The sequence below is a fragment of the Balaenoptera physalus genome (assembly GCF_965194825.1).
Source record: "Balaenoptera physalus genome assembly, chromosome: 8".
Taxonomy (NCBI): Eukaryota; Metazoa; Chordata; class Mammalia; order Artiodactyla; family Balaenopteridae; genus Balaenoptera; species Balaenoptera physalus.
Genome location: NC_138887.1, coordinates 124,261,972 through 124,286,674, shown reverse-complemented (window position 1 = coordinate 124,286,674; position 24,703 = coordinate 124,261,972). Strand labels below are relative to the sequence as shown.

At 46.4% G+C, this 24,703-nt stretch overlaps 1 protein-coding gene across 2 annotated transcripts in view; it reads left to right on the top strand.

Moving 5' to 3' along the window:
* The window catches only part of PTPRN2 (protein tyrosine phosphatase receptor type N2), a 707,285-nt gene that overhangs the window by 170,075 nt on the left and 512,507 nt on the right, over positions 1 to 24,703 (top strand). For both annotated transcript variants that reach the window (XM_082472631.1, XM_082472630.1), the window contains exon 3: positions 5,303 to 5,416. In XM_082472631.1, coding sequence (XP_082328757.1) covers positions 5,303 to 5,416 — 114 coding nt within the window. The remainder of the gene's footprint in view (positions 1 to 5,302; positions 5,417 to 24,703) is intronic.

Genomic DNA, 24,703 nt, shown 5'->3' with positions numbered 1-24,703 from the left:
GCGTAGTGTTGGCTGAGAAAATATGGGGACACGTGCTCCTCGTTTGCTGTCCCCACTGTGACCCCCTCTGTTTTGCCTCAGTGATTCGGGTCCTTAATCCAGCCAGGTCATCTGCTGCGAGTTGAAGACTTCTAAATCTACGTGAGATTACAGCAAATTAAGGTTCTAGCTAGTGGTGTTATACATTTCTCTGGGCATCTCTGTTTTATTCCAGGCAAAGGGAAAAACACCAGTTAATCAGATACAGATATTTATTTAATCCACAGTGGCTGCAGAGTGCAGTGTCAGACGCTTGGGAGGTTTAAGAGGCAGGAGCTGTGACGCTTGCCTTATAGGAGCTCGGGCACTCCTGGACCAGAGACGTATGTTGGTGCTCAAGGGTTGGGGGGTGAGGGGGGGTCTTGTCGACATGGAGATGTGAGTGCATGTGTGTGCACACGCATGTGGTGGTGAGGCTGGCGACACACGCAGTCCCACACTCTCAGGGGGAAGTGATCTGGAAAGCTGGTCCAGGAGGAGGGCCTTGGGATGGGCCTGCACAGGTGTTGAGGAGACAGTGATGGTTATGAGTGAAAGTGACTTTTGCCTGTGGAAACAGTGCTCCGAGGAGGGCTGGTTAAAACAGATGAACAGACAAGATAAACAAGCAGTTTTTTCACATTCTTTCCAAAATCCAACCAAAAAATTGTTAATGTTTTCCCTTTCCAGTGGAAGAAATCAGCCTCCCAGTTCTAGGTGACTGATAATCAGAGTGTCTCTAAACAGAGCTTTTGCTCCCAGAACTTCTGGTCTGTGGTGCTTGGTTGGCTGGGAGATGGCCATCTGCTTTCTCAGGGCCTCAGACATCCCTCCCATTCCTATCTTTAGACCCATCCAGTCTCTGGTCCCCAGAGGCAGTGGCGATCAGTCTTATGCTCTGCAGAATAAATGGGGGATGTGGGGACAGCTTCGGAATTCCGCTGAGTTCCCCAAGTTTGGGAAGTTCAAGTCCATGCCTGCATCTGTGGTTGCTGTGGTCACCTCCCACAGAGGTCTGGGGGGTGACGTCCCCCTGCAAGGACGCAGCCTCGCTCCCCTGGAGGCCCGTGGGCAGTGCTTGGGGCCAGTGGCCGTCAGGAGGCAGCCGCTGTTTCCCCACCTCCGCCAGCCAGCCTCAAAGGGCTTTGTTACTGCTTTGGAGAAACACACTTTCTGTGAGCCGCCTCTCAGAATATCCCCTTGAGCCCAGAGCCTCTCTGGGACGCAGACACGGGGGTGGGACCATCCTGTAGCTGGGCAGCACCGGTGTCCTGCGGGCTCACCTCCGAAAAGGCTACGGGTCTGTCTAGTTCTTCCATCTCCACCGCCCTCGCCGAGCCACCCCCTCTGCACGGGCAGCTCCCTTCAGCCCCGTGGCTCCTGGCAGAAAGCGGCCCCTGCCTGCAAGGCCCTGGCAGCCTCCTGCAGCTCCCGGAGGAAGGCCGAGCCCTCCCCACGCCCTCATGTCTGCCTCACCTGCCCGGCTTGCTCCAGCCTTGGAGCTCTGTCCCTCTTGGTCCCGGAGCCGCGGTGACCAGGCGCTTCCCCCCCTCTGCAGGTCCAGCTCCCCAGGCTGCAGGTCCTCGCCAACCCCGCGCGGGCCAGCCCGTTCCTTAGATGCCGCTTCCCTGGGGCCTCTGCCTGTGGCACGGGGCTGGTGTCCCTTGTTCGTGCTGTCCTCGAAGCCTGTCCACTGTGGCCCACATCACAGTTAGAGGGGAGTAATTTGCGTGTACTTAGTGCTGTGTGGCCATCTGCCCTGTGAGCTGCAAGCCCCTGAGAGCAGAGCCGTTTTGTCCATCTTTGCCCCGCGTGCACGTCCCACGGCTGTTCTGCCTGTTGGTCCAGCGGGACGTTAGGGCAGGGCCGTGTCCGGGGGTCAGGGGGCAGCACAGAGCAGTGTGCGTGGGGACGAGTCTGCTCATTGGAGAGGGTAGGGGCCTCACAAACTCGCTGTGGACACGGGACCGGACACGCTCAGAGGTGTGCCGATGAGAGTGTACGCCGTCCTCCAGCGGAAGCAGAGAAAAAAGTAGTGAAGTTGTTTGTTGAGGAATAAGTGAGGGAACCAGTTTTCTGGGACAGAGGGATTAGAAACATCTGTTTCTGGGATGAGTTTAGAGGTTGGAAGACCAGCTTCCTTGTTCTTGTGGTGAGTTCGGCAGTTAAACAAATGTTAGAGGCTGTGTATCTATACACATATACATGTGGACACCAATGCACACACATTATACACATAAACATGTACGTACACAGTAGACACGTATACACCCATACACACATGGAGGTAGACACATATACATACACAATACATGTACACATACCCACACATTCACATACATATACACAACACACATCTACATATGCCTACACACATTTGCAGGCATATACGCATACGTGCATGAAAACACCCACATATATGTAGACACACAGTACATAGCACACACATGTGCATATACTTATACCTTGGTGTCCTTTAAATATGGTGGTAAAGATGAACGACGTTGTTGAAAAATGCATTGGGTAAAACAATAACGAGCACAGTACACCTACTAGAACAGCCCCAATCCAGACGCTGACAGCACCAAATGCTGACGAGGATGTGGAGCAACAGGAACCCTCGCTTCTGGTGGGAACGCAAAGTGGGGCAGCCCCTGGGGACGAAAGTTTGGTGGTTAATTACAGAACTAAACAGACTCTTACCATAGGGTCCAGCAACTGTGCTCCTTGGCATTTACCCAGAGGAGCTGAAAACATGTCCACACAAAAATCTGCACATGGATGTTTATAGCAGCTTTATTCATAACCGCCCAAACCTGGAAGTAACCAAGATGTCCTTTGGTAGGCGAATGGGTAAATAAACGGTGGTGCCTCCAGGCAATGGAATAGTATTCAGTGTTAATAAGAAATGGCTGTCGAGCCTCAAAAAGACGTGGAGGAACCTTAAATGAATATGACTGAGTGAAGGAAGCCAGTCTGAGCAGGCTGTATTCTGTATGATTCCAACCATATGACGTTCTGGACAAGGCAAATTTATGGAGACAGTGAAAAACATCACTGGTTGCTGGCGTCAGGGAGGAGGGAGGGAGGAACAGGTGGAGCACAGAAGAATTCTAGGGCAGTGAGAATACTCTGTATGACACTGTGGTGGTGGGCGCATGTCATCATACATCTGTTCAGGCCCATAGAAGTACAGCACCAAGAGTGGACCCTAACATGAACTCTGGGTTCCCTATGATGACGGCGTGTCGATGTAGGTTCGTCAGCTGTCACAAATGTACCATTTGGTGGGAATGTTGATAATGGAGAGGCTGTGCATGCATGGGGGCAGGAGGTTTATGGGAAATCTGCGTACCTTCCTCTTACTTTTGCTGTGAACCCAACACTGCTCTGAAAACTAAAGTTTATGAATTAAAAAAAGCTACTGGGGACAGTGTCTCTACCTCATCAGCCTGGCTAGAGTCTAGGGGCAAAGAGCGTCCAGGGTTAGCTTTCAAACAACCCAAACAATTAAATTATTAGCTAAAACGAATTCTGAAAGCACAAACAATATTATGTATTATGTTATCTATAGTCTAAATATATGTTTAAAAGAAAGGTTTCAAGAAAATCGAATGAATATTTTTCTTAGAATATCTTTACAACGTTGTACACCACAAACCAAATTTAAAGAGTGATGCCATTACACTTCAGAAGGGAAATAATTTACTTGGAATGCTCCAAAACAAAGAGGAAATGTCTTTGCCCCTTTTCCTCTGTGACCACCTGCGTGATGGGGTGTTTCCTGCGGGAGGTGCTTCTCAGACGCGCCCCGAAAGCGGGGTTACCCGCAGGCGTTTAGCTGGTCGCTGAGACGGACCTGATGTCTCTGCCTGTCACTCAGCGCAGCTCCTGATGCCTCCCCGAGGCCGAGGTCCCTACACTCCAGCCTCGGTTTTCTCGTCTTAATGCTCCTTCCATTCCCTGGTTTCAAGATATTTCCATTTGAAGAGGGAAATGAAAGTTCCGGGTGTATTCTGAAGAGTTCTCACTTTTCTCTCCTTGCCCCACACCCCAAGCACGCCACCCACTGGCATGGAGTTCTTTGCATGAAACAGAGTCAGAGAACAGGGACACTTATCGTCTGTGTTCCAGCCTAGCAGACCGTCCCTCTTGCTGGGGGGTGGCAGTGGGGAGGAGACCCTCCCTCGGAGACAGCTGTCCCCGGATCACTGGTGGCAGTTGGGTTAATTTCAGCGGCGCTCACTGGGGCGGTGGGGGGGGGGGCAGAGGCTGAAGGTTGAACTCCTCACGTGGCCGTCTTCTGCCTGCTCCCAGCAGCCCGGCAGGTCGCCTCCCGGATTCCCTGGGCTTTGCAGAGGCCCACAGAAATCCAGGAGGTGCCTGCGAGAGGACACGTAACGATGATTCTCTGCTGCTCACGCGGGGCCCTCCGTCTTAAGCACATGTGGAATATCCGAGCAGCAATTACCGATCAGCCTGGTGCTGGGCAAATGTGCTTCTGCTAATTAAACTGGTTGCATTTGAAAGGCAGTGAACAATGGAGGCGCTTTCCCCCTGCGCCCAGCCTGACGCTGCAGATGCCACCCTGGGTGAGGCCCTGGGTCCTGAATTAGCCTTTTGTACCCAAGGCGGTGATTTGAATGTTTGAACCCCCATAGGAAGCTTGTCTCAAAGTGAACAATTCGCTGAATAAGGACTAATTAGGGTCTAAATTAATTAGAAGGTGCGGTTTGAAAAGATGTAGATGAGCAGAGCCTGTCATTTCAGACAAGTAGGACAGAGCAGGATAATGGGTCCCCATGAAGATCTCACCGTCCCTGCAGCCCCCCTTCTTCACCGCGTTCTCGCGCGGCCCCCCGGAAGCCAGCCCTGCCGGGGCTCCGTGGCCCCCGCCACCAGCGCCTCCTGCAACCTGGCACTTATGTTCCTAGGCGTCCTGTTTCTCATCTGGAAGACCGGCCCTGAATACTATTGACCCTTTGGTCACTGGACAGTCAGGAGCAAAGCTTCACATCAAAAGTGTGAAAGTCTCCGGTGGCAAATGGCAAAGGCGGGGGCTGGGCAGGGAGGGCTGGAAAGTAGACTGAAAACCCAGGCTAGGCTGGACTCAGCCTTTGCACCTGTGGCTTCCACGATGCCCTGCTTTTCACTACAAACACGGTCACTTTGCAGGTGCTTCCGATCCTGGCAGCTCCTCGGAGCCTTGCCGCGGGGCGTGGCCAGGGCTTCCTGGCCGTCTGTCTGTCTCCTGTCTTACCTGACCTGCCTCCCTTTGTTGCAGACGGAGTGTTTGGACGGTGTCAGGAGTTCCCAGCCGTAGACGTGCACCACTACGAAGTGTCGCCAGGGGTCCTGCAGCACCTGACAGCCACCCTGCGGGCGCTCTCCCGCACAGGTACGCAGGCCGGGGCCCAATCCGCGTCCTGGTGCTGGGCCAGCGGCCGCCACGGCGCCAAGCGCTCAGCAGACATGTTGCCTCTTCTTAAAAACCCTCGGCCTCTTAGGTGGCGAGGAGTTAGGAAAGGGCCGAGCCAGCCAGCGTGTGATGGGCGGGGGGCAGGCGGCCTGGGGCCCTCCTGGGTTCGAGGTGGTCCCGGCAGCCGTGGCCGGCGCTGCCGGCCAGTGAGGGTGGAGGGGTGGCCGTGTGTGTCGCTACAAACGGCCGCGCCGCCGGAGCCCCTTCCTAGTGTCCCAGCCCAGCCGCCTGGCTGCTCGGTGGCCCACCGTCAAGCGTGCAGCCTTGAATGAGGCCCAGGAGCAGGCCAGGGGCAGCGTCCTCAGGGAGAGGCGTTTTCTGCAGAGGATGCACCCTGAGGGCCTGCCCTGTGATTCACCCGCCGCGGCCTTCCCGGGCTCCTGCGGCATCGGGTGTGCCGTGGACCCTCCGAGCGCAGGCGTCTCACCCAGGCACGTGGGACCGTGGCTGCCTCCTGCCCACAGTGTCCCGGTGTCCCCTGCACGAGTCCCGTGAGAGGAAAGGCGATCAGGGCCCCAGAGCCCTGGACGGCGCCGAGGGCTGGAGCGCTGACACGTGGCGGTGTGGCTGGCCCGGCCCCTGAGAGCCGGCTTCCTCTGATGGCCGCTGCCGCGGGCGGGGGAGCAGGTGCCATGGGCTGTGCCACTCGCTCTGGCAGAGAAGACGCGTGGCGGCGGCAGCGGTCGGCCCATGCGGGTCCCTTCGTGGAACCCACCGCCGTCCTCCAGGACACGCCACCGTCCACAGATGGGCATGGGATTCCTCACCCTCCTTGGTGGCGGCACAAACCTCTGCAGTTGCTCCGGGGACGGGATGTTGCTTTTGGCCTATGACGTCGTAAGTGGAAACTGTGGCGTGTGGTGGTCCTAAGTGGAGGTACTTTGAGTGCTTTTCCCATGTGATACCCTCACTCCGCAGGTCAGGGAACAGGGTGGGGATTCTGGCAGCTGCTGAGTGTGTGCATTCCAGAGCCGGGGAGTAACCACAGGACTGGTTTGCTCACCTGCCCCGTAAGCCCCTCTGTGCCTGGCGGGCCTTGGTGATGTTTTGGGTCTTCCGGTGTTACTGTCAGTTGAGAGCCAGTGTCCAGCGGTCACTGAAGCGTCTGCTGACGTCCTTTTCCTCAGTGCACAGCTGCCCCGGTAGAAGGCTGCAGGTCCCTTTTGGGGGCTGGGGGAGATGAACAGGATGAGCGTCTGGCTCGTGTAGCAGAGTCTTTCCTCCAGGGGGCCTGCTCCCACCCATCCTTCAAGGGGCTCTGGTCTGTGGCATGGAGTTTCCAAGTGAGGAAACTGGTGGAGGGGCTGTGACTGTTTTGGCGATTCAGTGGATGTAGAACTTTCCTGCTGGTGCAGGTCCCTGGACGCTGCTGGAAGGCCCATCTCGTCCAGCTCTGGGAACACTGCCAGTGACTAACCACTGCCCCAGGCCTCATGGGCCACTTTCCTCTGATCAGTGCTCTGTGGTGACCACACCCCCTTCTCTTTGGCCCTTAAGTGCCCCCACTTGGCCCCTGCCTCCCCAAGGCCCCATCATCCTGGTGCACTCAGGGCTCCCAGGTGAATGGAAGCAGCTCCCAGTGTATTCCTGACACATGCGGCCATCACCGTGAGCCCTTTGAGGATGCTGGGACCCATGAACTCATTTCTGGTGCCCTCTGGACCCTCCTGGGGTCACTGGCAGGTCGATTGTGCTGATCTCTCTAAGCCTTTGGGCACATGCCTCCGTCACGTAAAAAGGGAGTTCTGGTGTTTCTGCTTCACTTCAGTAGGGACCTTGTGTCCCTATTTATGTCAACCAGCGGTGGAGACTGCTGGAGCCGTTGGCTGGAGAATCTGTGCTTAGGAGCCCATATCAATAAACTCTGCCTGGTCCAATTTCTGTTCATTTCGCCTTGACCTCACATCCTGAAGATCCATCCCCGCATGTGTTTCTGTTGCTACAAATCGGCAACATCATGCAATTCTTCCACGTGCTTCGCACTCTCTCTGTGGCCATGCCTCACCCTCTGGGCCTGCTGGGACTGCCGTCCAGATGTGGGATGAGATGCACAGAGAGGTGGAGGGTCAGCAGGGCAGCAAGGCCACCACCTAGGGGGCATTCCAGGTTCCTCAGGAGAGGGAGGGGTGCTTCTCCTGGCGGAGCAGTTTTGAGGGTTCAGTGTCCCAGCGCCTGTTCCCAGCACTGTGACAAAAGGCCGTGAAGCTGGGGATCCAGTGTGTATCGCGGTTCAATCTCACGGGGTCAGACTGTGAGATCATTTCGAAGGGAGTTCGAGACATACGGAGAGCACTTCATGGAGGAGGCGAAACAGAGAGGAAAATAAGTTTTTAAATTAATAGATTTCATTGTTTTGAGCAGTTTTAGATTTACAGAAAGGTTGAGCAGAACAAGTAGAGAGTTTGCACATAATACTCCCCCGCTTCAGAAGGTTTTCTCGATTATCAACATCTGGCTTTGGGGTGGTACATTGACTGCAACTGATGGGTCAGTACTGATACATTATTATCAACTAACATCCATAGTTTACATCAGGGTTAACTTTTTGTTTTGTACATTCTGCGGGTTTTGACCAACGTGTAATGTCATGCATCTACCATTATGGGATTGCACAGAGTAGTTTCACTGCCCTAAAAAGCTTCTGTGCCCCACCTGTTCATCCCTGCCTCCCGCCAATCCTTGGCAGCCACTCATCTTTTAACTGCCTTTTCCAGAATGTCATATAGTTGGGATCATACAGTATGTAACCTTTACAGATTGGCTTCTTTCACTTAGTAATATGCTTTGAAGTTTCTTCCGTGACTTTTCATGGCTTGAAAAGCTTGTTTCTTTTTAGTGCCGAATAATATTCCATTGTCTGAGTGGACCAGTTTATTTATCAGTTGACCTACTGAAAGACATCTTTGTTGCTTCCAAGTGTTGGCAATTATGAATAAGCTGCTATAAACGTCTGTGTGCAGGGTTGTGTGGACATGAGTTTTCAGCTCCTTTGGGTAAATACCAAGGAGTGTGATTGCTGGGTCGTTTGGTGAGAACACGTTTAATTTTGTGATTAACTGCCTGCCTGCCTCCTGGCAGCGGGTATGGAGGGGAGGGGAGTTACTAAACCTCTTGGAGGGGCCGTTTCTTTGTCTGGTAAATGTGGATGATCAAACAGGGCTGCTGTGAAGGTCAAATGCTGACATCGAGTAAAATATTTTAAACCCTTTTATAAACGTAAGTATTTCCAAGTGTTAAATATTATTTATTTGATACTCTGTTTCCAATTTATGGAGCTGTCACACAGATCATACCCACCTATTTTTTTTCCAGTGGAATTATTGTGAAGTTTCTGCTAAGTTGGTTAGCTCGGTGCGTCAGTTCAAATGCCGGAAAAACAGCCATTTTCCAAGGGATGAGGATAGGTTCTAGTTCTTTCCTTAGAGCAGTGGTGACGATGACGATGATGACACAGGTTGGCTCACTGACCGGCGAGCACGGCTGTGCCCTGTGGGAGCCGGTCTGGAGGCTCTGTGATCACGAGGCGAGCGGACAGGCGGGAAGGACAGTCGGGGCCTGGCGCCGCAGTCCTGTCCTTCCTGAGCCCAGCTCAGTCCCTCCCCGGACACCTGGTCCCTCCCGGGAACACCCTGTTTTTAAGCTAATTCCCCCGGCCAGTCCTGAGCTGGTTGCACTCGGTGTCTCGGGAGCCCTGTGGCGCCTCGCACACGAGCTGGAGGAGTTCTTTTGGGCCTGGGGTCCTGGTTGGGGATGGTGTTTTGGCTTCTGCTGCTGGTGGCTCTTTGCTGCTGGGCCACTAGAGGGCACGTCCGAGTGACGGGACAGGCCCATGGCGTTGCGCTCTATTAGTTTGTACCTGGTGGCACGTTGCATTTCCTTCTGTCTTAGCGGAGCGGAGGACTTGCCCTAGTGAGCCTGGAGGTGTAGGCGTGAAATAAGGTTTTATAGGCTAGGTTGAAAAGAAGCATCATGGGGACATTTGGGCTCTCCTAAACTGCTTGTTCTAGTACTTTCTGGACATGATTCTGTGTTTCTCCCTGGGCCCCTCCGCCGGCTACTGCTGCAGCTCTCCGTGCTGCCCTCCCCCCTCCCCGGGCAGCTGATGGCGGGACTCCTTCTCTGCCTCTCCCCCCGTGGCCAGCAGGCCGGAGGGGGCGGCCCCAGGCCTTACGGGTAGACTCCCCTCCAAACTGCCCTTCGTCCTTGGGTGTGAGGGTCAGTTTCTGGAGGTCAGGTCTGCAGATGTTATGGGGCGTAATGATGGATCTTGGGGAAAATCATCATCCAGCTGGAGAGTCTGACGCCTGGGACTCACGTTTTCGCCCTCTCGTGTGGAAAATCACAGGATCCAACCTCACTGCCGTCTCGCGGCCTCAGCGGCAGAGTTGGCTGTGTGTTGCTATTGCTTGGCCTCATCACGGCCACTCCTCAGAGACGAGGGTCTGGTCTCAGTGACAGACGGCAGCTTGCAGGGCCTTCCTCTTGACGAAGGAAGGGAAAATGGGGTTTAATTGTGCAACTTGCTTCTTCAACGTAAATACATACGTCAAGGAGCAGAATATGTTCACTTTTATTCACTATCCTTGTCTCCTGCAGGCAGCAGTGTTTCATGGGTGGACACATTGTTCTCTCGTGTATTAAATTTTTTTTTTTTTTAAGATTTTTAAGAATTTCATGTAATGTCTGAAACATTTATATTAACATATTTCCATAAAAATAACCCAAAGAAAGTTTAGTATTAGTTGTTTTTTTTTAATTTTTTAATTTTATTAATTTTTTTATACAGCAGGTTCTTATTAGTCATCAGTTTTTTATACACATCAGTGTATACATGTCAATCCCAATCTCCAAGTTCATCACACCACCATCCCCACCCCCCTGCAGCTTTCCCTCCGTGGTGTCCATACGTTTGTTCTCTACATCTGTGTCTCAACTTTTGCCCTGCAAACTGGTTCGTCTGTACCATTTTTCTAGTTCCACATACATGCGTTAATATATGATATTTGTTTTTCTCTTTCTGACTTGCTTCACTCTGTATGACAGTCTCTAGATCCATCCACGTCTCAACAAATGACTCAATTTCGTTCCTTTTTATGGCTGAGTAGTATTCCATTGTATATATGTACCACATCTTCTTTATCCATTCGTCTGTCGATGGGCACTTAGGTTGCTTCCATGACCTGGCTATTGTAAATAGTGCTGCAATGAACATTGGGGTGCATGTGTCTTTTTGAATTATGGTTTTCTCTGGGTATATGCCCCGTAGTGGTATTGCTGGATCATATGGTAATTCTATTTTTAGTTTTTTAAGGAACCTCCATACTGTTCTCCATAGTGGCTGTATCAATTTACATTCCCACCAATAGTGCAAGAGGGTTCCCTTTTCTCCACACTCTCTCCAGCATTTGTTGTTTGTAGATTTTCTGATGATGCCCATTCTAACTGGTGTGAGGTGATACCTCATTGTAGTTTTGATTTGCATTTCTCTAATAATTAGTGATGTTGAGCAGCTTTTCATGTGCTTCTTGGCCATCTGTATGTCTTCTTTGGAGAAACGTCTATTTAGGTCTTCTGCCCATTTTTGGATTGGGTTGTTTGTTTCTTTAATATTGAGCTGCATGAGCTGTTTATATATTTTGGAGATTAATCCTTTGTCCGTTGATTCGTTTGCAAATACTTTCTCCCATTCTGAGGGTTGCCTTTTCGTCTTGTTTATGGTTTCCTTTGCTGTGCAAAAGCTTTTAACTTTCATTAGGTCCCATTTGTTTATTTTTGTTTTTATTCCCATTACTCTAGGAGGTGGATCAAAAAAGATCTTGCTGTGATTTATGTCAAAGAGTGTTCTTCCTATGTTTTCCTCTAAGAGTTTTATAGTGTCCGGTCTTACATTTAGGTCTCAAATCCATTTTGAGTTTATTTTTGTGTATGGTGTTAGGGAGTGTTCTAATTTCATTCTTTTACATATAGCTGTCCAGTTTTCCCAGCACCACTTATTGAAGGCACTGTCTTTTCTCCATTGTGTATCCTTGCCTCCTTTGTCATAGATTAGTTGACCGTAGGTGCGTGGGTTTATCTCTGGGCTTTCTATCTTGTTCTATTGATCTATGTTTCTCTTTTTGTGCCAGTACCGTATTGTCTTGATGACTATAGCTCTGTAGTATAGTCTGAAGTCAGGGAGTCTGATTCCTCCAGTTCTGTTTTTTTCCCTCAAGACTGCTTTGGCTCTTTGGGGTCTTTTGTGTCTCCATACAAATTTTAAGATTTTTTGTTCTAGTTCTGTAAAAAATGCCATTGGTAATTTGATAGGGATTGCATTGAATCTGTAGATTGCTTTGGGTAGTATAGTCATTTTCACCATATTGATTCTTCCAATCCAAGAACATGGTATATCTCTCCATCTGTTGGTATCATCTTTAATTTCTTTCATCAGTGTCTTAACGTTTTCTGCATACAGGTCTTTTGTCTCCCTATGTAGGTTTATTCCTAGGTATTTTATTCTTTTTGTTGCAGTGGTAAATGGGAGTGTTTCCTTAATTTCTCTTTCAGATTTTTCATCATTAGTGTATAGCAATGCAAGAGATTTCTGTGCATTAATTTTGTATCCTGCTACTTTACCACATTCATTGATTAGCTCTAGTAGTATCCTGGTGGCATCTTTGGGATTCTCTGTGTATAGTATCATGTCATCTGCAAACAGTGACAGTTTTACTTCTTCTTTTCCAATTTGTATTCCTTTTATTTCTTTTTCTTCTCTGATTGCCGTGGCTAAGACTTCCAAAACTATGTTGAATAATAGTGGGTGAGAGTGGACATCCTTGTCTTGTTCCTGATCTTAGAGGAAATGCTTTCAGTTTTTCACTTTTGAGAATGATGTTTGCTGTGGGTTTGTCGTATATGGCCTTTATTATGTTGAGGTAGGTTCCCTCTATGCCCACTTTCTGGAGAGTTTTTATCATAAATGGGTGTTGAGTTTTGTCAAAAGCTTTTTCTGCATCTACTGAGATGATCATATGGTTTTTATTCTTCAATTTGTTAATATGGTGTATCACATTGATTGATTTGCATATATTGAAGAATCCTTGCATCCCTGGGATAAATCCCACTTAATCATGGTGTATGATCCTTTTAATGTGTTGTTGGATTCTGTTTGCTAGTATTTTGTTGAGGATTTTTGCATCTATATTCATCAGTGATATTGGTCTGTAATTTTCTTTTTTTGTAGTATCTTTGTCTGGTTTTGGTATCAGGGTGATGGTGGCCTCATAGAATGAATTTGGGAGTGTTCCTTCCTCTGCAAGTTTTTGGAAGAGTTTGAGAAGGATGGGTGTTAGCTCTTCTCTGAATGTTTGATAGAATTCACCTATGAAGCCATCTGGTCCTGGACTTCTGTTTGTTGGAAGATTTTTAATCACAGTTTCAATTTCATTACTTGTGATTGATCTGTTCATATTTTCTATTTCTTCCTGGTTCAGTCTTGGAAGGTTATACCTTTCTAAGAAATTGTCCATTTCTTCCAGGTTGTCCATTTTGTTGGCATAGCGTTACTTGTAGTAGTCTCTTAGGATGCTTTTTGTATTTCTGCGGTGTCTGTTGTAAGTTCTCCTTTTTCATTTCTAATTTTATTGATTTGAGTCCTCTCCCTCTTTTTCTTAATGAGTCTGGCTAATGCTCTATCAATTTTGTTTATCTTCTCAAAGAACCAGCTTTTAGTTTTATTGATCTTTGCTATTGTTTTCTTTGTTTCTATTTCATGTATTTCTGCTCTGATCTTTATGATTTCTTTCCTTCTGCTAACTTTGGGTTTTGTTTGTTCTTCTTTCTCTGGTTCCTTTAGGTGTAAGGTTAGATTGTTTATTTGTGATTTTTCTTGTTTCTTGAGGTAGGCTTGTATAGCTATAAACTTCCCTCTTAGAACTGCTTTTGCTGCATCCCATAGGTTTTGGATCGTCGTGTTTTCATTGTCATTTGTCTCTAGGTATTTTTTGATTTCCTCTTTGATTTCTTCAGTGATCTCTTGGTTATTTAGTAACGTATTCTTTTTTATTTATTTATTTATTTATTTATTTATTTATTTATTTATTTATGGCTGTGTTGGGTCTTTGCTTCTGTGCGAGGGCTTTCTCCAGCTGTGGCAAGCGGGGGCCAATCTTCATCGCGGTGCACGGGCCTCTCACTATCGCGGCCTCTCTTGTTGCGGAGCACAGGCTCCAGACGCGCAGGCTCAGTAGCTGTGGCTCACGGGCTTAGTTGCTCCACGGCGTGTGGGATCCTCCCAGACCAGGGCTCGAACCCGTGTCCCCTGCATTGGCAGGCAGACTCCCAACCACTGCGCCACCAGGGAAGCCCAGTAACGTATTCTTTAGCCTCCATGTGTTTGTGTTTTTTACGTTTTTTTCCCTGTAATTGATTTCAAATCTCATAGCGTTGTGGTCAGAAAAGATGCTTGATATGATTTCAATTTTCTTAAATTTACTGAGGCTTGATTTGTGACCCAAGATGTGATCTATCCTGGAGAATGTTCCATGTGCACTTGAGAAGAAAGTGTTAATCTGCTGTTTTTGGATGGAATGTCCTATAAATATCAATTAAATCTGTCTGGTCTACTGTGTCATTTAAAGCTTGTGTTTCCTTATTTATTTATTTATTTATTTTAAAAAAACCTTTGAACTTTTTTTTTTTTTAAATTACAGTATACTAGGTGTGCTTTATTTATTTATTTGTGGCTGTGTTGGATCTTCGTTTCTGTGCGAGGGCTTTCTCTAGTTGTGGCAAGCGGGGGCCACTCTTCATCGCGGTGCGCGGGCCTCTCACTATTGTGGCCTCTCTTGTTGCAGAGCACAGGCCCCAGACGCGGAGGCTCAGTAGTTGTGGCTCACGGGCCCATTTGCTCCGCGGCATGTGGGATCTTCCCAGACCAGGACTCGAACCCGTGTCTCCTGCATTGGCAGGCAGATTCTCAACCACTGCGCCACCAGGGAAGCCCCTCCTTATTTATTTTTATTTTGGATGATCTGTCCATTGGTGTAAGTGAGGTGTTAAAGTCCCCCACTATTATTGTGTTACTGTCGATTTCCTCTTTTAGAGCTGTTAGCAGTTGCCTTATGTATTGAGGTGCTCCTATGTTGGGTGCATATATCTTTATAATTGTTATATCTTCTTCTTGGATTGATCCCTTGATCATTATGTAGTGTCCTTCCTTGTCTTTTGTAATATTCTTTATTTTAAAGTCTATTTTATCTGATAGGAGTATTGCTACTCCAGCTTTCTTTTGGCTTCCATTTGCATGGAATATCTTTTTCCATCCCCTCACTTTCAGTCTGTATGTGTCCCTAGGTCTGAAGCGGGTCTCTTGTAGATAGCATATATATGGGTCTTGTTTTTGTATCCATTCAGCAAGCCTGTGTCTTTTGGTTGGAGCATTTAATCCATTCACGTTTAAGGTAATTATCGATATGTATGTTCCTATGACCATTTTCTTAATTGTTTTGGGTTTGTTTTTGTAGGTCCTTTTCTTCTCTTGTGTTTCCCACTTAGAGAAGTTCCTTTAGCATTTGTTGTAGAGCTTGGTTTGGTGGTGCTGAATTCTCTTAGCTTTTGCTTGTCTGTAAAGCTTTTGACTTCTCCATCGAATCTGAATGAGATCTAAGCTGGGTAGAGTAATCTTGGTTGTAGGTTCTTCCCTTTCATCACTTTAAGTATATCATGCCACTCCTTTCTGGCTTGTAGAGTTTCTGCCAAGAAATCAGCTGTTAACCTTACGGGAGTTCCCTTTTATGTTATTTGTCATTTTTCCCTTGCTGCTTTCAATAATTTTTCTTTGTCTTTAATTTTTGCCAGTTTGATTACTATGTGTCTCGGAGTGTTTTTCCTTGGGTTTATCCTGTATGGGACTTGCTGCGCTTCCTGGACTTGGGTGGCTATTTCCTTTCCCATGTTAGGGAAGTTTTCGACTATAATCTCTTCAGATATCTTCTCTGGTCCTTTCTCTCTCTCTTCTCCTTCTGGGACCCCTATAATGTGAATGTTGTTGTGTTTAATGTTGTCCCAGAGGTGTCTTAGGCTGTCTTCATTTCTTTTCATTCTTTTTTCTTTATTCTGTTCCGCAGCAGTGAGTTCCACCATTCTGTCTTGCAGGTCACTTATCCGTTCTTCTGCCTCAGTTATTCTGCTATTGATTCCTTCTAGTGTAGTTTTCATTTCAGTTATTGTATTGTTTATCTCTGTTTGTTTGTTCTTTAATTCTTCTAGGTCTTTGTTAAACATTTCTTGCATCTTCTCGATCTTTGCCTCCATTCTTTTTCCGAGGTCCTGGATCATCTTCACTATCGTTATTCTGAATTCTTTTTCTGGAAGGTTGCCTATCTCCACTTCATTTAGTTGTTTTTTGGGGGTTTTTTCTTGTTCCTTCATCTGGTACATAGCCTTCTGCCTTTTCATCTATCTTTCTGTGAATGTGGTTTTTGTTCCACAGGCTGCAGGATTATAGTTTTTCTTGCTTCTGCTGTCTGCCCTCTGGTGGATGAGGCTCTCTTAGAGGCTTGTGTACATTTCCTCTCATGTATTAAATTTTTAAAAAATACATTTCCCTTCTTCTGACAAGCCATTAAAATTCAGCATATAAATGTCACTCGTTGGCACGTGATTTGCTGTCATAGAAACATCTATGGGTTCATTTCCTGGCAAGAGTCCCCTGACGTATTGAGCTGTATGTCAAAAGCAAAAAACAAAAAAAGCAAAAATTAGCAATCTAACGCAATGTCGCATTTCTGTAAAAGGGAATGAAAAGAAATCCCCTAATGATATGGAACGGAACATGGGAAACCAGCGTGGGCTGCAGAGGTGGTCACTTGGGCTGAGACTTGGCTCCCACGTGGCAGCTACCTCGGTTCCAGTGACGTGCACTCACTCACCCGTCGGCTGCTGTTGGAACACCTGCCCTGTGCCCTTGGAAACTGGGGTCACCCCTTCTTGCTGGGGTCCAGCCGAGGCCACCAGCCCGAGCTCCAGGTGGTTTCGTGCTGTGGGGTGGAGGGGAGCACGTGAGGATGGGTCCTGGTCACGAAGTGACACTTGCCCTTCACAGGATTACGTGACGTCCAGCTGGACGTTCACTCCTGGAAACACGGCCCAGGAACCAGCAAGGGTGGACGGCAAGTGGAGGGGAGACAGAGGTGGTGAAGGGTCCTCCGTTCTCACAGCCCCCTTGCCCACCCTGCACCCGGGGTGCTTCTAACTTCTCCGTCTCCCAGGCCATTTCTGTGAAAGGAACTCCTGTTAAACCACCCGCTTCCCAAATAACCAACATGAGCTTCAAAGCTCGGTTTTAAACAGGCCCACGTGGCAGGCAGGCAGCAGTTTGTGGGTTTAGGTGCCGTGTGATAAGGGGGCAGCGAGGCCAGGGCCGGGTCCTGCCGAACCCTCCCCTGGGTAGCGCTGCAGCCTCACACAGCCCGGCTTTGAGGAGCCGCAGTGACCACTAAGGGACATTGTTTCTACACTTGAGTTTCTGTGAGGCTTTTAAGGGCCCAGGGCTCAGCACACTACCCGGCACAGGGCAGGATTCCTTTGGCGGCAGAGAAGAACACTGACTGTACCCCAGACAGAGGAAAGATTGCGGTTTCTGGAGGCGGGTCGTGAAGCAGACCACGCAGGTCATGGCTGCTGGGGGCTGTCACCTGTCCAGTGTCCGAAGCTGCTCCTTTCAGTGGGGGGCCCGTGGGTCACCTGTGTGCTGGGGGGTGTCACCCCTCCAGTTTTCGAAGCCACTCCTTTCGGTGAGGGCCCTGAGGGTCACCTGTGTGCTGGGGCCTCCTGCAGTTTATCTCCAGCACGGTCTCCGCCCGGCTCCAGACCCGGTCAACTGGAAAGGAACACGCACCAGAAGGGGACCGTTCATTCCATTCACACGCCTTCCCAAACCTGCGCTTTCTCAGTCTTTGCTCGTTCCCACAAATGTCATCAGCATCCACCGCCTCGCCTGTGACACCAGCTCTCTACCTCACCTGTCCTGGCCGCCTGCCTTCCCTCCTCACCCCACCTGCCTGCCCACAATACTCCCTCCGCTTCTTTCTGGAGTGGGCTCTTATTCTGGAACTTTCCATTCCAATGTCACTCATCACAGTCAAGTAAAGCGTCCGTCTTGGCTTTGCTCTCCCCTGTGACACCATTACTTTTGGATGTTGTGTGTGAGGAGCTCCGAGGGCCTGGCTGTGGTTGTTCGCTGCTGCGCAGGCACCGCTGGCGCCTGGTGAGCAGTAGGTGTCTTGTTGGACAGGTGCATCCCGACTCCACAGTAAACCTGCACAGCAGGGAAGGCGTGGCCACACGGGGACAGGCCATTCCCTGACCGCGAGCCAGGACTTCTGAGGCTCATCTCCAACATAAGCTAGCTGTAGGATCCCATCACTAAGGCCTCTTTCCTTTTAAGACACTTCTTAATCATTTTATTGTAAAATGAAACACAGATACAGAAAATTGTACACAACCTGTACGTGTGTGTGTACACACACATATAAACACACATGCGTTTATATATATCCTCATGAATTCATACTGATATTTCTAATTCAAATTAGGACTACAAAGTTTATGTAACACTTTTAATATTATATTTAAATTTCCTTTCTTCCACAGTGAGAATGGTGGTTTTCCAGGGGACAGGGAATGTTGCCATAATATTGACTTAGTTTATGCTACTTTGCACAGGCAACAGTCTCAGAAACAATACGAAGACCATCTCTTCCAACTGCTGTTGCTGAGAACAGTTACAGATTGCCTTTGCTTACGCCCTCTGCGTTTGCACATTTGTTACCCCATTTGTTTTTACGGTTGTGTCTGTTTACCTTAGTGCCAGGTCTTGCGGTGAGCATGTGCTGTAATCTCGCCGTGACCCGCCTCCGATCCCGAGTCCCCAAGGAGCCGTGTGTCACTGCTCACGGTCCCTCCTTTCTGGCCTGCTGTCCCATCGTCTGCAGTGATGTTATTCTGTTTCTTCTTTTTTGTCTCCTCCTTGTAACTTTTTATGGGATTTGATGCCTGCAATTTTTCGTTGCTCTTGTTAAAAACGTGAACTTAGTTTCCCTGAACGCTTAGAAGGAGGCTGGGTTTCTAAAGCTTTTCTAACTCTGTGGAGCTCTCCCTTCTGTGGTTTGTTTTTTGTTTTTGTTTTTTGGTGCAGTGTCAAAAAACATGTGGCAGGTTACTTCTTTTTATATATTATTGTGATAGAATTGATGTGCCACAGATGAACTCTTTGTAAGTGTACAGTTTAGTAGTTTTTAGTATGTTCATGAAGTTGTTCATCACCACTAGCCTATATCAGAAAAGAAACCTCAAAGATGACAGTACTCACACCCTCTTCCCGTGCATGCCCCGCCCCCAACTCCTAGCTACCACTGATCTAGTTTCCCTCTTAATGGATTTGCCTGTTTTGGACATTTCATATAAATGAGTTCATACAAACGTGGACTTTTTGTGTTTAGCTTTCTTTTCCTTGGCATCATGTTTTCAAGTTGCATTCATTCTGCAGCATGTATCAGTACTATGTCCCTTTTTAAGGCTGAATAATATTCTATTGCCTGGATATACCATATTTTGTTTATCCATTCATCAGTTGGTGGACATTTGAATCGTTCCATTTTTGGCCATTATGAACAATATTGTTATGAGTACTCAGTACAAGTTTTTGGGACAACGTAAGTTTTCAGTTCTTTTGGGTATACCTAGAGTGGAATTTCTGGGTCATATATAGTAACTTTATACTTGTTTTATGACCTAAAATATGGTTTCTCTCTAAGAATATTCCATGTGCATTTGAAAAGAATATGTGTTTTGCTGTGTTGTGTGGTGTGTTCTATAATGTCTGTTAGGTCTAGTTGGTTTGCAGTGTTGTCCAAGTCCTCTGTTTTCTTGCTGGTCTTTTCTTTAGTTGCTCTATCCATTGTTGAAAGTGTAGTATTGAAATCTCTGACTCTTATTGTCTATTTCTCCCTTCGATTCTGACAGTTTTTCTTTTCGTACATTGGAGCTCGGTTGTTAGGTGCCTACATATTTATAATTATTATACTTTCTTGGTAGATTGACCCTTTGTCTCTAGCAACACCTTTTGTCTTAAAGTTGATTGCATCTGATATTAGTATAGACACTCCTGTTCTTTTTTGGTTATTATTTTTTTAAATATTTATTTATTAATTTATTTGGTTGCACCGGGTCTCAGTTGCGGCAGGCGGGCTCCCTAGTTGTGGCATGCGAACGCTTCACTGCGGCATGCATGTGGGATCTAGTTCCCCCACCAGGAATTGAATCCAGGCCCCCTGCACTGGGAGTGCAGAGTCTCATCCACTGCACCACCAGGGATGTCCCTGGTTACTATGTAATGACATTTCTTTTTTCATCCTTTTAATTTCAACTATCTGTGTCTTTGAAAATAAAATGTGTTTCTCATAGCATATACTTGGATCATGCTTTCGAAATCTATTCTACCAATCTTTGACTTTTACTTGGAATATTTAACCCATTTACATTAATGCAATTACTGATTAGGTAGGATTTATGTCTTCTGTTTTGCTATTTGTTTTTCTGTTTTATGCTTTTTTTTTCGGTTTTTATATTCCTCCATTACTGTCTTCTTTTGTTTAATAGATATTTTCTAGTGTATCATTTAAAATTCCTTGTCATTATATTAATTTTTTACAATTTTTTTAGTGCTTGCCCTGGGGATTACAATTAATATCTTAATTTATAACATTTAATTTATATTAATACAGCTCGATTTCAATAGTATACGAAAACTTTATTCATGTATTGCTTCCCTCCGTCCTCCCCTCCTTTTTGCTGTTATTGTCACACAAATTATATTTTTATACATTATATATCTATCAACACAGATTTATAATTATTGCCTTATGTAGCTGCTTTTAACTCAGGAGCAAATAAAAGGTTAGATACACAAAATACATTTATCCTGTTGTTTATGTTTACACACATAGTTACCTTTTCTTGTGCTCATTATTTCTTCATTTGGATGTGAGTTATTATCTAGTTTCCTTTTGTTTTTGTCCGAAGTACTTCCTTTGGTATTTCCTTTAGGGAAGGTTTGCTAACAATGGATTCTCTGTTTTTGTTTGTCTTCATTTTTTGAAAGATAGTTTTGCTGGATATAGAATTCTTGGTTGACAGTCTTTCTTTTAGGATTTTGAATGTGTCATCTCACTGCCTGTGGCCACCACAGTTTCTGATGAAAAGTTAGTTGTTAACATTGTTGGGGATCCATTGTATGGATTGAGTTGCTTCTCTCTTGCTGCTTTCAAGATTCTCACTCTGGCTTTAGTCAGTTTGATGCTGATGTGTCTACATGTGGATCTCTTTGACTTTGTCCTACTTCGGATTTCTTAAGCTTATTGGATGTGCTGATTCATAGTTTTCATCAAATTTGGGGAGTTTGGGTCATTATGTCTTTAAATATTCTTTCTGGCCCATCTCTCTTTCTCCTCCATCTGAGACTTCTGTTATGTGTATGTTGGTGTGTCTGATGATGTCTCATAGGCTCTGTTCATTTTTCGTCATTCTTTTTTCTTTCTGTTCCTCAGACTGGATAATCTCAACTGATTATCCTCAAGATTGCTGATTCTTTCTCTGCCTGCTCAGATCTGCTGTTGAGCTCTTCTAGTGGACTTTTCATTTGTTATTATAACTTTTTTTAAAATTTATTTATTTATTTATTTATGGCTGTGTTGGGTCTTCGTTTCTGTGCGAGGGCTTTCTCTAGTTACGGCAAGTGGGGGCCACTCTTCATCGCGGTGTGCGGGCCTCTCACTATCGCGGCCTCTCTTGTTGCGGAGCACAGGCTCCAGACGCGCAGGCTCAGTAGTTGTGGCTCACGGGCTTAGTTGCTCCACGGCACGTGGGATCTTCCCAGACCAGGGCACGAACCCGTGTCCCCTGCATTGGCAGGCAGATTCTCAACCACTGCGCCACCAGGGAAGCCCCCAGTTATTATAATTTTTAACTGAAGAATTTCTATTGTTTTTTTAATATTATTTTTACCTCTTTATTGGTATTTTCTATTTGATGACACGTTGTTCTCATTCTCTCCATGAGTTCTTTAGACGTGGTATCCTTTAGTTTTTTGAACATATTTAAAATAGCTCACGTAAACTCTCTGTCTAGTAAGTTCAACATCCAGTTTCTCAGGGACAGTTTTTGTTGTTTGCTTTCCCCCTCTATGTATGGAGCTTTCTTTCTTTCCTTCTTTCTTTCTCTCTTTCTCTCTTTCTCTCTTCCTCCCTTCCTCCCTTCCTCCCTTCCTCCCTTCCTCCCTTCCTCCCTTCCTTCCTTTCTTTCTAGAAAATGTGTTCTTATTGATGATTACAGTCACTCACTAAGATTCAGGAGTAGAATACACTTTTATTTTTTAAGATCACTGGGGGACTTCCCTAGCAGTACAGTGGTTAAGACTCCATGCTTCCAGAGCAGGGGATGTGGGCTTGATCCCTGGTCAGGGGAATCAAGATCCCACATTCCTCATGGCGTGGACGAGCATACTCTCTTGTTTCTTTGCGGGTCCCAAAAATTTTCATTGAAAACTGGTTATTTTAAATGATATAGCATGGCAACTCTGGAAATCAGGTTCTTCCCCCTACGCAAGGTTTGTTGTTGTTGTTGTTACTATTTGTTATTGTCTATTTGTTTAGTGACTCTGGTAAACTAACGCTGTAAAGTCTGTACTCTCTGTTGTGTGTGGCCACTGAAGTCTTGGCTCAGCTAACTTAGTGGTCAGATCATGACTGGACTGGTTTCCTTAAACATCTGGAATCAGTAAGTCTCTAGGCTTTGCTGAAGGTTCTGTATGTGCACACCCTCAACACTCAGCCAGGTAGCTGAGAACTCTGCCTTGGGCTTTACTTCCCACTGGCTCAGAGCCTCAAGGTCATCCAGAGGTGAGCACTGAGGGTCTTCTCATGTCTTTCCTGAGCATATGCACAGCCCTGGGCATGTGGTCAGCCCTACACATGCTTGTGGCCATCCAGATTCCCAGGATTATGGGAGAGCTCTACAAAGCCCCTATGGATATCTTATTCCTGAGTTTTTCCTTACAGATTCTTGGTTCGTCTATTGTTTGCCCCAACTGTTACCCCCACCTTAGGCAGCTGAGACATTCAACATGCCTCTAAATGTTTTCAACAACTGCCCCTGGGGAAGAGGCTTTCACACATGATGAGCTGTGAGTCAGATTAAATAAAGACAAGTCAGGTCTTCTGGGGAACCACAGCCAGGTCAGAGACAGTCTTCTGGCAATGAGGCTTTGAGGACCTCCAGCCCATCCTGCCCTTTCCCATGGCTGCCAGGCTTCTGTTTTCACTGTGATTGTGGCTGTTCATTTCCAGGCTGTGGCAGAGATGGACAAGGTGATGGAAATAGGGCAAGTTACCAAGCCAGGAAGTTCACTGTTCTTACTGAGAATCAGCCATTTTTCTTGAGTAAATGCTTCCCCCAGATTCCTGCCAGCCTTGATTTCTAGAGTTTTGAAAAAAAAGTTGATTCTGACCATCTTTGATGTTTTTCTCACTGTTTTTATGAAGGACTGCCATTTTTACTGATGCCCAGAGCTGGCTTCTTGAGGTTTCTTGTCTCTAGTCCTCTTTCTGGATATTGTCTTGGGGTTACCTGTCCTTGGAGATGACTTCACTTAGATTTGATTTAAATGTGATTCTGGGTTTTGCTCACCACCTGGTTGCTATGTCTACTTTTATGTGGCAGTTGGCGATTATCTAAAGCATTGCAGCCATGGCCACGCCCATCTTCCCAGAATTAACTGATCAATCAACCAACTTCTATCCTCTCTCTCTCTCTGTATATATATGAGAGAATATATATATATATATATATATATATATCTCCTCTCTCTTCTGTCTGACATGGAAATGAATGCCTATTTAATCTGTTGCCCTTTCCATGTTGAAAACGTCCACTGCATTACTCTGCACTGAAGGAAGTGAGCCGCTCTGCCTTCAGAACAGCAGTTTCAGCCCTGGCACCACACTAACATAACTTGGGAAGCCTCAAAAAAGAGGATGTCTGAGCCTTACCCCCAAAAGATTCTAACTTGAATGGTTTCATATGGGGCCTGCCATCTGCACCTCTTAAAAATTCCCCAGGTGATTCCAGTGTCTTAATATCTCTTTTCCTATAAAATGGGACTAAGAGTCTCTGAATTACCTAAAACTTGTTTTATATACAAGCATACGAATCACTTTCTCCCTATGGGTGTCTTAAATTTTTTATCTGAATGTTTTAAGATTTTCAGATTGCACATTTGACATCATTTTAACCCTATATGGTAAGTTAATATGATACATTTTGTTACAATTTTCATAGAATAACAGAGAATAGCAATACTCAGTATAGTACAGAAGAGTATAATTTTAAATAGTTATAATTTCAATATTCCACCCATGCTTTCTTTTTGATGTAAGAAGAATACACCTTTTTATTTAGTACATTAAAAAAAAAAAACCAGAGGCACAAAGGCTGTTCCCAGTGTCACTTAGTTGGTGCAGAGTTGGGGTTAGAACTCCCAACAGCAGAGTGTAGAACAGGAGTTCTCAAAATTCTGATCTCAGGAACCCTTCATACTATTAAAAATTATTGAAGACTCCAAAGAGCTTCTGCATTTTTGTGGGTTAGTGCTATCCGCATTTACTGCCTTAGAAACTTAAAGTTGAGAAAATTTTAAAAAGCTGTGTTTTAATTCCGTTTAAAATAAAAATAGTCATAATAAACTTGTTACATAATAACCATAGTGACTCTGTCTTCCAAAACATTTTTAAAAATGTGTTAAGTGTTATGTTTTTGTTTTGTCTTAAATTTTTGCATATTTCTTTAATGTTTGCCTTAAGAGAAAACAGTTGGGTATGCATATCTGCTTCTGCACTCATTCTAGGCAATTTCCACCCACATAGCCTCTGGAAAACTCCAGTGTAAGAGAAAATAAAATGAAAAGGACAAATAGTGCCTTAGTATTTTATGAAAATAATTTTGACCTAACGCCCACCTTAGAGCCTCAGGGACCCATGGAGGCCCTCAGGCCACACTCTGAGAACCGCTGTAGAGAGAAAAGGGGGTGGGTTTGGAGTCAGGAGGAAGCATCAGCTCCAGCTGTGCCCCGAGCGGGCCACGTCCGCTCGGCACACACGTTGTGACAGTACC